The sequence below is a fragment of the Alosa pseudoharengus genome, unplaced genomic scaffold (assembly GCF_046254945.1).
Source record: "Alosa pseudoharengus isolate Yale_2024_CS ecotype anadromous, Long Island Sound unplaced genomic scaffold, YU_APseudo_1.1 YU_APseudo_1.1_scf_5, whole genome shotgun sequence".
Taxonomy (NCBI): Eukaryota; Metazoa; Chordata; class Actinopteri; order Clupeiformes; family Clupeidae; genus Alosa; species Alosa pseudoharengus.
The window spans coordinates 42,399,455-42,416,783 of NW_027468837.1; the positions used below are offsets into that span (position 1 = coordinate 42,399,455).

At 45.1% G+C, this 17,329-nt stretch overlaps 1 protein-coding gene across 1 annotated transcript; it reads left to right on the forward strand.

Moving 5' to 3' along the window:
* Positions 1–956: 956 nt before the first annotated feature.
* ctsz (cathepsin Z) lies at positions 957–16,667 on the forward strand. The gene is made up of 6 exons (XM_076268335.1): positions 957–1,104; positions 2,149–2,312; positions 5,940–6,119; positions 6,809–6,959; positions 14,991–15,156; positions 16,084–16,667. Exons 1-6 carry the CDS (start codon positions 992–994, stop codon positions 16,207–16,209), a joined length of 900 nt encoding a protein of 299 aa, XP_076124450.1. The 5' UTR covers positions 957–991; the 3' UTR covers positions 16,210–16,667.
* Positions 16,668–17,329: the final 662 nt, after the last annotated feature.

A 17,329-nucleotide genomic window follows, 5' to 3' on the forward strand; every position in this document is an offset into this window, starting at 1 on the left:
GGCGGCACTGGACACTTTGTTCCAGGTGCGTTTACAGTAGCCTACTATTGACAAGTTAACAAGGCCGATGAGCTGTGATTGAAAATGCCGATGAGCTGTGATTTAAGTGGTGCTGTCCCTGACGGGACAAATCAAAATCACCCAAAACACGGGATGTCCCGCACAATTCGGGACGGTCACTTTGGAGTGTGTGTGTGTGTGTGTGTGTATCGGTAGTCCATAGCTCAGTAGCCTAGCACTTTGGAGAGGTGTGTGTGTGTGTGTGTGTGTATCGGTAGTCCATAGCTCAGTAGTTCTCAAACTTTTTCTGTCGGTCTGTTTCTGACTCCCGTGTTTGCTGCCGCTAGGGTGCGTCTAGATTTCTGGCTATGTGTGGAGCTATTTCGTTTTGAATCTGATCTTTTGTCATGATGATCTGGCCCAGGATTTTGCAAGTATATGTGACAACAGGCCTACAAAGGTAGGCAACTGTGCCACAACGATGTCTGTGCAGCAGTAAGATATTTTCTACATTATAGACATTTTGACCATGAACTAGTAGAAAAACCCTCTCCCAGTGTTTCAGTAGTGAAGTCAAGCATGCCTGCCGCCAGGTCTGTCTATTTGCTATAAACTACACTTTAAACGAACAACTTGAACAATGAAGTTTAAAAAGGAACCAAAAATATCAACGTATTTAAAATATCTGGTTTACACTGCCGGTAGGCTAAATCGGGCGTGTGTGCTTTCAGATCAACTGATGTCCGTGCGTTTCACAAGTTTCACTTCTCTCAGTCCGCCACTCAAATACTGCAGCTGCAGCAGCAGTCGGGAACTCAAAACAACATCGTCAGATCATGTGGCCGAGGCATGAAAATCACCTGAATTTTACCATCTAATTAAAATCACTTGTGTGTGCATCGTCTCCAGCCCTGGGTCCCGCCCCCGAGGAAAGAGCGTCTATATAACCCCGCGGAGTCAGTATCGGTCATATGACTGCGCGCGTCTCAACATGGCTCGACTCATGCTGTTTATGTGTTTGCTGTCCGGAGCGCTAGCCGGGCGGTATTTTAACGAGAACCAACCATGCTACAAACCCCTGCGTCGAGACCGGCTGGTGGTGAAGTCAGTATCTAACTCTTTACCGTTTCTTACCGTAGATATTTGTTTTAAGAAATAATGGTAACCAGTTAAAGAAAGACGGTTGGTGTTTACCGAGTGTAGGCTACTTGCTTACGTAGGCGGTTCTTGGGTATGTTTTCTAGGCAACATTTGAAGTAACTAAAGTTAGAGCGATAACTGTTTTTTGAAACTGAATTTAGTCGTGCATTCTTTAGCTGGTTGTTTTCAAGTTAACTATATGAAATTGTATTTGACGCAACTTTAGACTACAATAAGTGATTTTAGGGGAACTAGTTACGGTCGAGTTGGGTTTCCCCAAGACGAAGCAAGGCAGTCTCCCTTAATCACAGCACGGTTGTCCAACTTCGGAACATATGGAGCATAGAACTAATGTGGAGAACTAAATGTGTGAAAAGCGTTGAGTTTTTAGTGCTTTGATTGACCCTTGATCACATTGGGCTGGAGTGAACTGGTGGTGGTGGTTCCTTGCATGTCATAACTTAAGCTGCCAGAAAACCAAATCACTGTGTCGACTGCGTGCTGCCCCCTCTGACCAAACTGTGCAATCTCTTTGGCTCTAGGACGTCATTCAGTCACTCAGTCATTCAGCAGGCAGCTCATGTCGTGAAAATTCGGCGCTTGAAATCTATAAGAGAGAGCAGATTGCTGAAAAGGTAGCAAAACGGCGTGACGTGACCCTTCCGTTCGGCGCTGGGCTCGCTAGCATGGGGAGAGGCATTAGTTCGGTGTGTTCGCTACTCTGCCTGGAGAGTTTACTGCACACACTCCTAAGATTCCCACTGCATGGCCTCCTGTGGAGTGTGTGTGTGTGTGTGTGGATGCTTGGTGCTTGTGACTGGCCTGTGTGTGTATCCTGATGAGTGTGAACGGCCTTGCTGCCAGAGACCTGTGTGTGTTGACTGGTTTGTTCTGCCCAGTGGTCTCCAGAGGTGTTGGTTCCGTGCTTGTTTGAGGCGTGTAGTGGTGTGCTGAGTGGTGGTGCGTTGCAGTGGCGATGACCTCTGACCTCGTTGTGTGCACCTGCAGGACGGCTCCGAGGCCGCACGAGTACCTGAACGTGGCACAGCTGCCCAAGGCTTGGGACTGGAGGAACATCAACGGGACCAACTACGTCAGCACCACCCGCAACCAGCACATCCCCCAGTACTGCGGATCCTGCTGGGCCCATGGCAGCACCAGCGCAATGGCGGGTGAGACGCACGCGCGCACACACGCACGCAGACACAGACGCACGCACGCTAGTGTTAATTTTGTCATCTATTTTTAATTTAGTCTTAGTCTTAGTCTTGTGACGAAATGTCCTTTTTAGTCTTTGTCATATTTAGTCATTCAAATATAATTTTTGTTAGTCAAGTTTTAGTCGACTAAAAGTCTCGTCATTTTAGTCTAGTTTTAGTCAAAAGAAAACTAAAGGTATCTTAGTCTTAGTCAGTTTTAGTCAAAACATTTTAGTCTTTTTTTTTTTATAACAAATTATTTCTGATTACCATTTGAGTCAAATAGTGTTTCACACATTTCAATTTTCCAACAATATTGTGTGTCCACAGGGCTACTCGTCTGTTATAATTATTCTGATTTTTTGTCAGTCAGTATGTTTATATGCACAGGTAAGTCAAGCTACAGTTATAGCTCGGCTGGGATTTGACCATAGATAGGAAAAGATTTGACTGGACCACTGTCATGATATTCATAGACCAGTGTTTCTCAAAGTGTGGTCCGGGGACTACTGGTGGTCCGCAAGCTATCCCAAGTGGTCCACAAGCAGACGTGGTAAAATATAATATAGATGAGTTGTTTGCAATATTGAACCAACTTGTATGTAAATCCAAACAGTTCTGCAACACTGTCTATGTAAGATATGCCAGTTTAGTTGTGTGAATCCTCTGACACAATAAGCAAAGTGCAAAGACAATAAGCAAGGTGGTTCAGTGAGTAGGCCTATTGTGTAGACTAATATACTGTTGAAGTAGGTCTAATCTTTTTTTTTTTTTTTTTTTTTTAGCTAGTGTTAGTTAAGTGGTCCGTCGTCTGAAAAAGTTTGAGAAACACTGTCGTAGACCCAAGTATTAATGTTTTACTCCGCCACGCTAGATGGCGATATGCGCCCAAACGTAACACATTCCCCAAACAAACTCTCCATCTAGCCATAGCTAACTTGCTAGTGAACTTTCCATATTAGCTTACTTGCTAGCAAACTTTGCATCATCAGTGTAACTAGTTAAATAGTTGACATTACATGCTGAACATTTTCGTATGGACATTCTGGGGGATGTTAATTTGTATGAGAGAAGCTTCAACTTCTGGGTATGTAGCATTGTGGCATAAAGCTTAGGTAGTTAGCTTAACTCTGGCAGAAATCTCCAGTGTTCTTGTTTCATGTAGTTTTGTGTTGCAGCCACAGGGTTGCAGCAACAGCACGTAGACTAGCCTACAGGAGCATGAACTCATTCGGAATATTTTGAAAATGTAACAGCTAGATATTCTGTCTTCTCATTTTGTAGACGAAAAAGAGATTTCATCTCAGTTTTTATTTCATGCAAAACATTTTAGTCTCGTCTTTTCGTCAACAATAATGCATCTTAAGATAGTCTTAGTCAGTGTTTCAGGACATTAGTGTCGTCTCGTCGTCGTCTCGTCTTAGTCATGAAAAAAAAGGTCGTTGACTAACATATTTCCTCTTGTCTCGTCTGACGAAATTAACACGCACGCACAGACACACTCACGCAGACACAGACGCACGCACGCACAGACACTAGGGGTGGGCGATATGGACAAAAAATAATATCTCGATATTTTTTGTGATTTTGACGATAACGATAATTAGTCGATATCCTTTAAAAAAAATTTTTTGTTAAAGTCTGAGTTACTTTACCGCTAATTATTTATGAATAGCATCATTACAATAATAACCAATAACCTAACCTGTGACTTTTTAACCAAAACAACCAATGCATTGTCACTCTGACACATTTTGTAATTCTGCCCCCACTTGGGTGTATGACAATGACATGGTCTAGCCAGCTACATTAGAGAAGATGAATAGGCCTAACAGTTTCCCAAGAGAAAGTCTGAGGCTGAAGTTCCTTTCAAACCTTTACATAGGATTCACTGTAAAACTAAGCAGACCAACAGAGTACATATCAGTTATTTCCTTCTATGTTTTGTTTAAGAGCACTAGCCTTCCAAGAGGCTACCATTCCAAGTTACAGAATAGAAACTAATGCGTTAGCTTATGGCTAATGTATATGAGAAATCCCATAGAGATGCTAACGTTAGCATAATCGATAAACGTAGATATTTACAGCGAACTTCAGTCCATTTACAAAAGAGTTACTTGAGAATAGTTCTTTGTTTACAACTGACTATTAAAATACTCAAAGGCTAATGTTTTCTCTCCATATAATACCGTGTAGGAAAAAACGTGACTGTCTCATCAATGCTACTTGAACAGATACTTGACAAAAGTAGCCACATAAAATCCCAAGTAGGCTACTCTCGCTGCACAAAATAAACATTAGGCATGCGTGTGACAACGTTGTGACCCACTTAGGCCTGTCGCGATATTCAATAAATCAATTAATCGCATGATAATTAAAATTAGCTCGATAATTTTTCTGGCCACGATAAATGCCATTTGCATGCTTGTTTGTTTTCCTCGTCTCTCTCTCCCTCTCTCTCTCTCGGGTCCTTAGAGTAACCATGAGTGAACCCTCATGTCAGTCACTTGTCAGTCGCATGGTGTGTGGGGAGGCGGAACTACTGGCGTAGCCTACCACAGAGTGCAGCTAAAGAGCCGCGTGAGAAGTATACCGGTAGGCACTAGGCAGAGAGAAAGCGAGTTCCAGTAGGCTACGCCTAATAAAGACAAAAAAGATGGAATTGGTTTCTAAGCCAAACGCGACAGCTGCAGTGTGGGAGCATTTCGGATTTAAACCGAATGCCCGTGGTGAACCACTGAACGTGTGCAAATCGGTGTGTCGCATTTGTTGGAAAACAGTCGCAATTAAAAGTGGCAACACAACAAACATGCATATGCATCTAAAACACAATCATCCGCTGCAGTTTTCCCAGTTGGGGAAAAAAAACACAACAAGTGGGCCGTCTTCCTCTTCCCGAGGAAAATTCTCAGAACGACAATATTATCGCTTATCGCAATAATTTCTGAGACAATTTATCGTCAAGCAAAATTTGTTATCGTGACAGGCCTAGACCCACTAGTGATCACGTGACTCTTGCTCTGCTGCAGCCAGGGGCTTCTCCCGCATACACCTCCTGGGAATGTATGAGTCTTCAGTGCCTGATTTCGAGTGTTTTTCCCCCATAAGTAATTGAAATACTCGATAATGTCAAATTGCACATCGTTAAAACAACAATCACGATATTATCGCAGACGATATATATCGCCCACCCCTAACAAACACACGCACGCAGACACAGACGCACGCACGCACGCAGACGCGCAAGCAGACACTCATACACACACAGAGCTGCACTTAACTTTAGTGTCATTGTGGTGGGGGTGGGGGGGGGGGGGGCACATTCTACTGATGTCGTCAGCAGGCTTGTGGCTCAGATGTGTGTGTGTGTGTGTGTGTCTGAAAAGCAGAACTCCATCAACTGGTACTGCATTACTCACACACACAGATGGCTTTTCACGCACCAGAGGATTTGCCACACACACACACACACACACGTTTCTAGGAAGGTTCTTTTGATCATGACTGGGGTATTTTTAACACTAGTGGGCTGCTGCTCGTGAGTCTCCTTCCATTCTGGTTGTGCTTTATCGTGTGTGTGTGTGTGTGTGTTCCCTGCAGACCGCATTAACATCCTGCGTAAGGGGGCGTGGCCTTCAGCCTACCTGTCGGTGCAGCACGTGATTGACTGCGGTGAGGCGGGGTCTTGTCACGGCGGCGACCACTCTGGTGTGTGGGAGTACGCACACACACACGGCATCCCCGACGAGACCTGCAACAACTACCAGGCCAAGGATCAGAGTACGCCACACACACACACACACACACACACACACACACACACACACGGCATCCCCGACGACACCTGCAACAACTACCAGGCCAAGGATCAGAGTACGCCACACACACACACACACACACACACACGGGGCATCTCCGACGACACCTGCAACAACTACCAGGCCAAGGATCAGAGTACGCCACACACACACACACACACACGGCATCCCCGACGAGACCTGCAACAAATACCAGGCCAAGGATCAGAGTACGCCACACACACACACACACACACACACACACACACACGCACACACACACACACACACGGCATCCCCGACGAGACCTGCAACAACTACCAGGCCAAGGATCAGAGTACGCCACACACACACACACACACACACACACACACACACACACGGCATCCCCGACGACACCTGCAACAACTACCAGGCCAAGGATCAGAGTACGCCACACACACACACACACACACACAGCATCCCTGATGAGACCTGCAACAACTACCAGGCCAAGGATCAGAGTACGCCACACACACACACACACAAAAAATAAAATTAAAATAATTTTACCCACAAGCTCACCTAGAACAGTCCCGACCCACCAGTTAAGAAACGCTGCTTTGATTATTTAGGCTCAACCTTTGGATTGTAGCCCTTTAACAAAGTGTGTGTGTGTGTGTGTTTGTGCAGAATGTAAGCCCTTTAACCAGTGTGGCACCTGCACCACCTTTGGCGTGTGTAACGTGGTGACTAACTTCACTCTGTGGAAGGTGGGAGACTTTGGTCCTGTCAACGGCTTGGAGAAGATGAAGGCGGAGCTATATGCCCGCGGGCCAATCAGGTACGGATCAGGTGCTGGCTCAACACTGTGTGTGACTGGTCATGAGTTAGAATGAAGACAGTAAATAGGCGTGTTCGACTTGAGGCAGATCTGACTTGTTGTGATGCATGCTGGGTTGAACACAATGCATACTGGGATGGACGCAATGCTTGCTGGTTAGAAATGCAGTTGCCTTCCACGATCTGCACAAGCTGAAACACGCCCTCATGACGTCAGTTCAAAGACGTGATGGGGCCATTTGGGAGGAATCTCCTCATAACTATTTTGACGGGAGTCTCATGCTGCTTTCTTATGTTGGAATATGCGAAAATGAACAGAAATCGAAGGGATACTTTCTTATATGGGATTTCTGCAACAATGGTAGGCTAGCCCAGGGGTTCCCAAACTTTTCCACAACAAGGCCCCCCAAATACCACTAGGTTCTGGCCAAGGACCCCCCAAATACCACTAGGTTCTGGCCAAGGCCCCCCAAATACCACTAGGTTCTGGCCAAGGACCCCCTTGATGTGTTATTAAACCCATCGACAATACTACGGCAAATGTAAAAATACATTAAGCTAATCCTAATAATTATTTTAGCCACAAGCACTTTGCGATAGAGCATACAGTGTGTAAAAATTGTATTTGGGGCTTTCTGCTATATGAGAGCTATCACTCTACTATTATTCAGTCATTATCATGGAAAATATAATGTCCAGATATGCGACACAATATTATAATGGCATTGTATAACAACCCTCATAGTAATAGGTATATTTTACATTTTCAAATGTGTTTATGTTCCTTTTATTTTTCCTTCCAACTTGCTGAGGCCCCCCTGGCACCCCCTCCCGGCCCCCACTTTGAAAACCACTGGGCTAGCCTACTGAAAACGTTTGGATATTCTGTTATTTTCTGCTGTTGGCCAAATAGATAGACACACATATAGGGGGCTTGATATTGAATTTATGTGCTACAATGCAGGCCTGTTAACTGTATGACAACAGTGGTTTATATAAACTACATCATAAGAATTTATCTCGTCAGTCATCAAGCTCATTTTAATGAGTAAGAATGAAAGTTCTGCTGTGTTTATTGCAAACAAAATTCCGCGATGTCTCCCGCGAGTCACGTCAGGCAGATTGTAGCCTGTCTGTCCGGGATAAGCTGCCCTCTGTTGTAGCTCCTCCCGGCTAGCCTCTGAAGATACGTTTACGTAGAAAGCCAGACCAGGGGCCTGTACTACGAAGCGGGGTTACTGGCTTATCTGGGTAACTTCGAGAGTGACTTGATCACGTGTGGCGTAACTTCCCGCTTAACCCGTACTACGAAAGGTGGACCCTTTATAAGTACCACCCCTCCACTAACAATTTGAGACCATGTCGGCGTACCTGGATGATCCATACGACATTGGAGCGCAAATCGTGAGGTGCTCTCTTCGCAGGGCGAGGGGGTTTTAGAGACTGCCACAGACAGACAGACAGACAGACAGACAGACAGACCCTTCCATAATCGGCCTTCCACTATTATTTGCGATGGCCAACTCCTCTGCTACTGTAACTCTGCACTGCAAAAAATGAAATCTAACCAAGTGTTGATAATCTTATATTAAGATCAAAAAATCTATTTGGTATTGTTTTAAGTATGAAAAGACTTACCTAGCGCTCTATTGAAAGATAATTTTGACTTAATTTAAGAAGACTTTGACTTATTTTAAGGAGTCTTATCAAGACAAATTTGCTCAACGCACTGGCAGACAAATTTGCTTGTTTTTAGGACCAATTTTGCTCAACGCACTGGCAGACAAATTTGCTTGTTTTTAGGACAAATTTGCTTAACGCACTGGCAGACAAATTTGCTTGTTTTCAGGATGAGATGTCATAATTTAAGAAAAGGTTGACTTATTTTAAGTCAAATGATTTCATGAGAAAGTGCTAGGTAAGTGTCTTCATACTAAAAACATTACATTACATTACATTTGGCTGATGCATTTTTAGCCAAAGCGACTTACAACATGGTAACAATTTTAAGTTTTAAAGCGATTCTCAACAATTTTAGGACAATTTAAAGTACAGTACAGTAAGAATAAGTGCATCGGTGAGTGCTGTTACGTCTCGGTTCAAGACGGCTGGTGAGTGCTAGGATCAGCAAGACTTGTGAGTGGTTTTTTGAAAATGGAGGATGTCCCTGCCCTTGTAGGAACTGGCAGTGTGTTCCACCAGCGAGGAACAACAGATGAGAAAAGTTTGGTTTGGCCTGAGCGTACCGGTGGTAGAGCTAGACGTCGTTCGTCTGAGGAGCGCAGCTGTCTGGTGGTAGTGTATGTCTGTATGAGGGCATTCAAGTAGGTGGGAGCAGAACCGGAGACTACTTTGTAGGCAAGCGTTAGAGCCTTGAATTTGATGCGGGCCGCCATAGGTAGCCAGTGTAGCTGGATGAGCAGCGGGGTAACATGTGCCCTTTTGGGTTTGTTGTAGACCAGGCGCGCCGCCGCATTCTGGGTCATCTGAAGGGGTTTCACTGCGCAGGCTGGGAGACCTGTCAGGAGGGCGTTGCAGTAGTCGAGTCATGAGATGACTATCGCCTGAACCAGGAGTTGGGTAGCATCTTGAGTCAAGTAAGTCCTGATTTTCCGTATGTTGTAGAGTGCAAAACGGCATGACCGGGCGACTGAGGCAACATGATCTGAAGTTTAGTTGGTTGTCGAGAACAACTCCTAGATTTCTTGCAGTCCTGGTAGGTGAAACAGACAGGGAGTCAAATTTGATGTTGATGTCGTGGTGTATGATGGGTTTAGCTGGGAGGACCAGCAGTTCAGTCTTTGAGAGGTTCAGCTGGAGGTGGTGTGCCTTCATCCATGTAGCTATGTCTGAGAGGCAGTCCGAGATCCGTGCTGAAACCAAGGGGTCATCAGGTGGAAAGGACAGATAGAGCTGTGTGTCGTCTGCATAGCAGTGGAATGAAGCCATGTGAACGGATAATCTGTCCCAAGGAGGTAGTGTAGATAGCAAAGAGAAGGGGGCCCAGCACTGAGCCCTGGGGGACCCCTGTGGTGAGATGGTGAGATGCAGATAGTTGACCAAGCCATGATGCGTTAAACGAGCGTCCTGTGAGGTAGGATTCAAACCAGGAGAGAGCAGAACCGGAGATTCCCATGTTAGCGAGTATAGTGAGAAGGATGCGGTGATTAACCGTGTCAAAGGCAGCCGATAAGTCAAGCAGAATGAGTACTGATGACCGAGCGGTCGCCCTGGCTTCTTTTAAGGCTTCTGTTACAGACAGCAGAGCCGTTTCGGTAGAGTGGCCGCTTTTGAATCCAGACTGATTTGGATCCAGAAGGTTGTTCTGTGAAAGGAAGTCAGAGACCTGTTTGGAGACTGCTCGTTCAATGCCTTTGGATAGGAAAGGCAGGAGTGAGACAGGGCGGTAGTTCTCGACTTGAGCAGGGTTGAGAGAAGGTTTCTTACCCGGGCCATTTTGAACGCTGTTGGAAATGTGCCAGAGGTTAACGAGGCATTGATCACATGTGTGATAGCTGGTGCGATGGTCGGGCTGATGGACTCAAGTAGGCTCGTAGGTATAGGGTCCAGCGAGCATGTGGTAGGACGGCTGCATGTCAGGAGTCTAGATACTTCATCTCGGAGAGAGGCGCAAATGCTGAAAAAGATGATCCAGCAGCCCCTAGAGGTTGTAGGAGTGCGGTATCCGAGTCGGATGCGTTGTGTGGGCATGTAGAGAATTGACTGCTGATTGCCGCCACTTTGTTTGTAAAAAATGAGGCGAGGGTATCCGCAGTAAGGCTGGATGGAGGAGGAGGCAGCTGAGGGTTGAGTAGCGATTTGAAGGTTGAGAAAAGCTTTCGAGTGTCTGTAGCGCTGTTGATTTTGTCATTGTAGAAAGCCGTCTTAGCAGCAGTGATGCTGGCTGAGAAGGAGGTCAGGAGTGTCTGGTAGTTTTTGAGGTCATCAGTTAGTTTGGATTTGTGCCATTTCCTCTCCGCGGCTCTGAGTTTGGTGCGCTGCGACCGGAGGGTATCATTTAGCCATGGATGAGCGTGTTTGGATCGCCTTGTGGTAAGAGGGCACAGCTCGTCTAGACACGAGCTCAGTGTGGAGCAGAGCAAGTCTGTGGCCTCATTAACCTCCAGAGAGGAGAACATGTTGAGTGGAGGTAGAACAGAGGCAACCACAGAGGAAAAGTGCGTTGGAGACAGGTTCCGGATGTTGCGGCGGAACGTGACCATCGGCTGAGGAGCCGGAGGCTGTTCTGTCAGGCTGACGTTGAACTGGATGAAGAAGTGGTCAGAAAGATGGAGAGGCGTCGCCATGAGGGTGTTTGTGCTGCAGTTCCGAGTGAGGATCAAGTCAAGCTCTTTGCCAGCTTTGTGAGTAGGTGGGCTTTGAACCAGTTCGAGGTCAAAGGAGTGGATCAGGGCCAAAAAGTCCGCGGAGCCTGGGTCTTCTAAGTGGATGTTCATGTCGCCGAGAACGAGAAGCGGACAGTCATGCTCAGGGATGGAGGACAGCAGAATGTCAAGTTCGTCCGTAAAGTCGCCTAGTTGGCCTGGAGGGCGGTAGATGACCAGCACGTAGAGTTTTGCTGGGGCAATCACAGTGATGGCATGGAATTCAAATGAGACGTATTTGTTTGAAGGCAGTAGTGGGGTGAATTTCCATTTGTTGGAGATCAGCAGGCCCGTCCCACCTCCTCGTCCAGATGGGCGAGGGGTGTGGGAGAGGGTAAAGTTAGTGGAGAGTGCAGCCGGGGTGGTAGTGTTCTCCGGTGTGATCCAAGTCTCAGTGAGAGCAAGGAGTTCCAACGAAAGGTGGTTGGCATAGCCAGCTATGAAGTCTGTTTTGTTGACTGCGGATTGGCAGTTCCACAAGCCCATGGAGAAGGAGGTTTCTGTAGGTGAGGGCCGTTTAAGTTGCTGGAGGTTAAGCAGGTTTCTGCCCCTTTTGGCATGATGCCGTTTTCTGCGATGGCCGGTGATAACAGATATGGTGGAATGGCACATTTTTCTCGGCGCCTGTGCTTGGTGAACTTGCACAGGTAAACTTGCTCGTCTTGACCGCGTCCGTCTTACACGAGGACGGCTGAAACGAGGGCTGACGCTTACGCTGACGCTTCGGCAACCGCCTCTATTGTTATGCTGACAGGAATTGCCTGCAGCTGTCCTCGTGTCTCACTAATGATGAATCAGCGTAGACCACCCTCTGACGTTCGCACAGCTTAGATTGTTCAAAAGGGTGTTAATTACTGTCAACTGAAAGTCCGCTCGCTCACACCGACCGAAACTCGCAGTTTCAAGTAGCCTCCTCCCTCAGCTGTTCCCAAACGCCCAGAGTCCAATTCTACACAATTGGAGAGGATTGGCCAGTAGTAGCCTATGTGTTCTTCCTTTCTCTCTCCCAACTCACTGCAGTTGTTGTCCAATACCAATACAATACCAACTAGTTTTTTTTATCTTGATATAAGATTAATAACACTTGGTTAGATTTTGTTAGATAAGCAGTTTTTGCAGTGTGGTGCCTTACAGTAGTGTTCAAAGACACCTTTTTCTTGTTAGCTGTAAAACAGAGGCCAATTGAAGGCTATAAGCATACTAGGCCTACGTGTTTTCATAATTAAGGCGAGACACTACAGGTGAATAGGGTAAACTTTTTAACAAGCAGATATCACTATGAAACTTCCCCAGTTGGTTACTTACATTAATATGAGAAAAAAATGTATTACAAGTTTGCTGTAATTTAATGTTTACATATGCAAATTATGCATTATCTAATTAAATATGCGCTAATTTGCATACATTTTAAGGCACGAAACCTGAGCATTGGATACAGCCAGGTTCAAAATTATGTTTTCATTGTGTTCAGATATTAGATGGAAAAACATTTACAGAGGGATTTATGAATATCTACTTTTGTTATCCTGTAAATCAGAAAATGATGTCACTAGCCCTAAAAAATCGATTTTTTCCATGTTTTTAGGCATAAAATGTCATGTAAGTCAGGCTAGGAATAATATATCAACAAACCCCTCTGTAGAAATCTGCGACATATAGTTAGGCATAAGTTTAGAAAGTTTGGTGTATGTACGTGCTTCTGAAGTGGAGTTTTTGAGCTCAGAGTGTGAGAGGAAACTCATTTTGAGAAAACAGCCTTGAAAGACAGCCAATGAGATTCCGTTCTCAGCCTAGACTCGCCTTTGAACTTTCGCGATTGGTTGCTGATACAAAGGAAGTGTCCATATATGGATTACATAGCGTGATACAGGAAAAACAGAGCTTTCCAACGGTAGTACACATGTTATGTTTTGGACCACGGTCGCGGGAGTGCATGCAAGGTTAGAATGCTAACTTTTGCTGAATTTAGGAGAAATATACAGGCGCGAGTAGACACAATATAATGAAATAAACACCTAAATGTGTAAATCGGACTTTTTTGTTGTAGTAGTGTGATAGAATACATGCTAAGGTAACCGACTAGCTCAAAATCTCGAAATTGACCAGTGCATGAAAAAACTGTTTTCACCTGCCGTGTCTCGCCTTAAGAAATATTAATGCAAGCTATATACTATATAGCCTATACCATCTATATCTTCATAGAGAATATCATCTGGAGAGAGAGAGATTATATATATATATATATATATATATATATCCGGACGATATTCTCTATGAAGATATAGATTGTCAGCCGAAGGAATTCGTTATCTTTGTCCATGTAAGGCCATTGCTATGACGGGTGACATTAGAGACTTCTGCCTAGATCATCTGACATTCATGCCATCTAATCGGTGATGCTGAACATCTGAGCAAGAATACTGTATGTCCGAAAATAAATCGGACATAGGCCTATCCTACAGTACAGTTGAACATCTGAGCAAGATTAGCCTAAAATAAATCGGACATAGCCTACAGAGGGCCTAATAAATTAAAATCACCATTTTAAGAAACTTGTTGAATTGAATGTCATATTACTGTAGGCCTATCCACAGCACCAGAATCCGACCGAATACCTCCCTCAACCCCTACCATAATCGGCCTTCCACTATTATTTGCGATGGCCAACTCCTCTGCTACTCTGATGCCTTACAGTAGTGTTCAAAGAACCCTTTTTCTTGTTAGCTGTAAAACAGAGGCCAAGTGAAGGCTATAAGCATACTAGGCCTATGTGTTTTCATAATTAAGAAATATTAATGCAAGCTATGACTATATAGCCTATACCACTATTCTGAATAATGTGTTTGTGTTTCATTTTCACCTGCTGCCATGTGCGTTTGGCAATGGTGTTGCATCTGAAATGTTCACAGGATTACATACACTAAATCAGTCAATGGGGGCTACTTAAACATTCAATTATCCTATTACTGTAATCTATATGCCCACTTCTAAATTGTGTTGCATCTGTAGGCATTTCTATGAACTCAAAATAGGCAATTTAATTATTTCACCTCATTTCATACATTCCGCAAGCTATTAATCCTCCGTAACACATTTAAAGAACATGTGGAAATAAAACTTTACTTTTAGGCATTTAGGCTACCCGATCTGCAATACGTTGCCAACAGCCTTGCTTTGTTCACTGCCGACGTGTTTGATTTTTGTCGTAGAGTGGGTTTTAATTCCTCATAACTTGTCATAATAATTGTGCATTCTCATCCGTAAAATAAGGTGATCGTCATCACTGAAAGTGGTGACTTGCACTGCAACCCGCCCCTTTTATGTGAACGTGCACAAACTCCAATGAGGTTAACCCCGGCTCAACAAATCAACTTCATAATCAGCGTCGTAGTACCGATTAACACCACTAAAGATAACCAGGTTTTGTCAAGCCCGGTTTAACAAAGTAACCCTGGGTTACATCTGGGTAGGTTAAGCTCCCTTCGTAGTACAGGCCCCAGGTCAGTCGATCTCAAACTCAGTCGATCTCAAACAAGCCTATTGTCATGGTAACGAAGGTGCTTGTGTTGATGTGGCTAATGCTGATTGGGTATGATGTGGCTAATGCTGATTGGGTATGATGTGGTGATGGTGCTTGTGTCCTGCAGCTGTGGTATCATGGCAACGGACAAGCTGGACGCCTACATGGGAGGTCTGTACTCGGAGTACGTGGAGCAGCCCTACATCAACCACATCGTGTCTGTGGCCGGCTGGGGAGTGGACAAGTCTGGAGTCGAGTATTGGATCGTACGCAACTCCTGGGGGGAGCCTTGGGTGAGAGTGTGTGTGTGTGTGGCCAAAGCCTGGTCCTATAGGAGTGGTGCATGGTCACTACCTAGACCCTAAAACTCCAGACCAGTGGGGTATACTACGAAGCACGTTAGACATATCTAGGCTATGTAGACATATCGATTGCAGTTATGTGATATTTGTCAAACTAGGCTTTCAGCTCAGATCTGTGCGCGTTCTCGGTGTTAGGATGACTTTGGCCAATCGTGTAACGTGGAGACTCACACTACCGCCTCTATTTAAAAACAATTACTTCTGCATTCATGAGCGATAGCTTAATCTACACTGCGGTCATTTTTTGTGTCTAACCTATAACATCAAATAAATCAATTGTCATCAGTTGTTGTATAGAATGCACGTCCATAGTAGGATATTTGCACACACAGCACTAAAATGTTAGTAGAGGCGGAGCTCCACCTGTAAGATATATGACAGAATCCTACACATGTGAGAACTTCGTTTTTAAGACAATTGATTGGTCAGTGTGCGGTAGATCACACGATTTGAGCTATAACTTAGCACATAACCTCCTCCCGACCAGGTTTGGTTGACAGCATAAGATACCATGGTGATATAGCGACACTAAAACAGGTCCACTTTTGTGTCCACAGCATAGCCTGGCTTTCAGCGCAACATACCTCGCTAACCCACTAATCGAGATTCGTCGTACACCCCACAGAAGATCTGTCATTGAGGCTATGGTTGGTGTTTTATGCCCCCAACGTTGTCTTCAAGACAGCACTGCCTGGAAGGCGCTATGGTTAGGCATGGGTTGGGGTTAGGTTTAGGATTAGGTGCCTTAAGTCAGCGATGGCAGCGCTGCATGAAAGATGTTGGGGGCATAAAACACCATGGAGCGGTGGAGACTAGACGGTTTTGTTTGACGCGTGCTCTCTGCTCTGCTGTCTGTAGGGGGAGAAGGGCTGGCTGCGCATCGTCACCAGTAACTACAAGGGCGGCAGCGGCAGCCAGTACAACTTGGCCCTGGAGGAGGACTGCATGTACGGAGACCCCATTGTGCCCAAGAACTACATGTGAGAGACACACCTTCGTGGAACTACATGTGAAACGCACACCTTCGTGACCACTGATGATTTTTCCAGAGACTTTCAGGCAGGAGGCTTTGAACAGTACTGTTGTGTTTGTTTTAAAAAAAAAAAAAAAAAAAAAAAAAAATTGTGTTTTTGTCATTACTCTGAGAGCGTAGCAGTTGTGGTCTTGACCACTGCACTATCAGGAAAGGGAAATCTTAATCATGTTCTTACTGACCAGCTGCTGATCGCTGGCCTGGTTCTTTACCGTTAAAGGGATGTGAGGATGTTGTGCCAGTATGTTTGTGGCCATGTTGGGCATCAACCTGCCTTCTGCCAAAGATGCCAGTATGGCGGCTGCCCTGTTCATATTCATGTGCTCTTATTTCTGGCTGCTCTATCTGAAGCACTTGTGTTCATGTGATATTATCTGTCAACATGTGTAATAAAAGCCTCCTTCACACATTCTGGTCATTTTCTGTTTGCTGTGTTGACGGGGAGAGTGATGTTTGGACCCAATTGTTTGACCGGCAGAGTGATGTTGGTTCCTAATTGGTTCTTTCAGCGGAAAGCTAACGCACAGAGATGCTAAACTAACAGCTTTCCCCTAAAGGCATCACAGCCTGCTCTGGTTGTCTTGGTACTAGAGCAGTTATGATTATGGGTGTGACGGATCTCGTGATTCTACAATGTTACAATATTTATCGTTGTCAAGGTGAACATATGTTACGGACTGAACCTCAATCCGCAACATAAATGAGACTGCAATAGCCAGAGGGCTCCAGTCTAGGGGTTTTTAATACAAAAATAGAGTTTACAATAACTAAGAATAAATAATTGTCAGTTTAAAGTCCAAGTTAATGGCGTCCGTAAGAAGCTCAGTTGGCGAGAGCAGAAACAAAGGCGTGGGTTGGACCTCTAGCTCAGGCATGCGCACAAGCATCCTCTTCACCTGTGCACAGGTATGTTTTATAGGCCCACAGCCAGATCTCAGGACACGGGTTGGCCCAGAGATAATTAGCAGGGGCTCTGAATGAAGTTTGTGGCCATAGCTACCAACAGGGGGAGCCAAGCCGGAGTTACTATTGGGTGACCAAGTACAGGGGATGCGTAACAATCTGTCTTGT

Excerpts from the sequence above, each read along its gene's own strand:
- ctsz (XM_076268335.1), top strand. The coding sequence starts at position 992 with ATGGCTCGACTCATGCTGTTTATGTGTTTGCTGTCCGGAGCGCTAGCC. Across the intron at positions 6,120-6,808 it reads CTACCAGGCCAAGGATCAGA|AATGTAAGCCCTTTAACCAG; the intron begins GTACGCCACACA and ends GTGTTTGTGCAG. Across the intron at positions 15,157-16,083 it reads ACTCCTGGGGGGAGCCTTGG|GGGGAGAAGGGCTGGCTGCG; the intron begins GTGAGAGTGTGT and ends TGCTGTCTGTAG.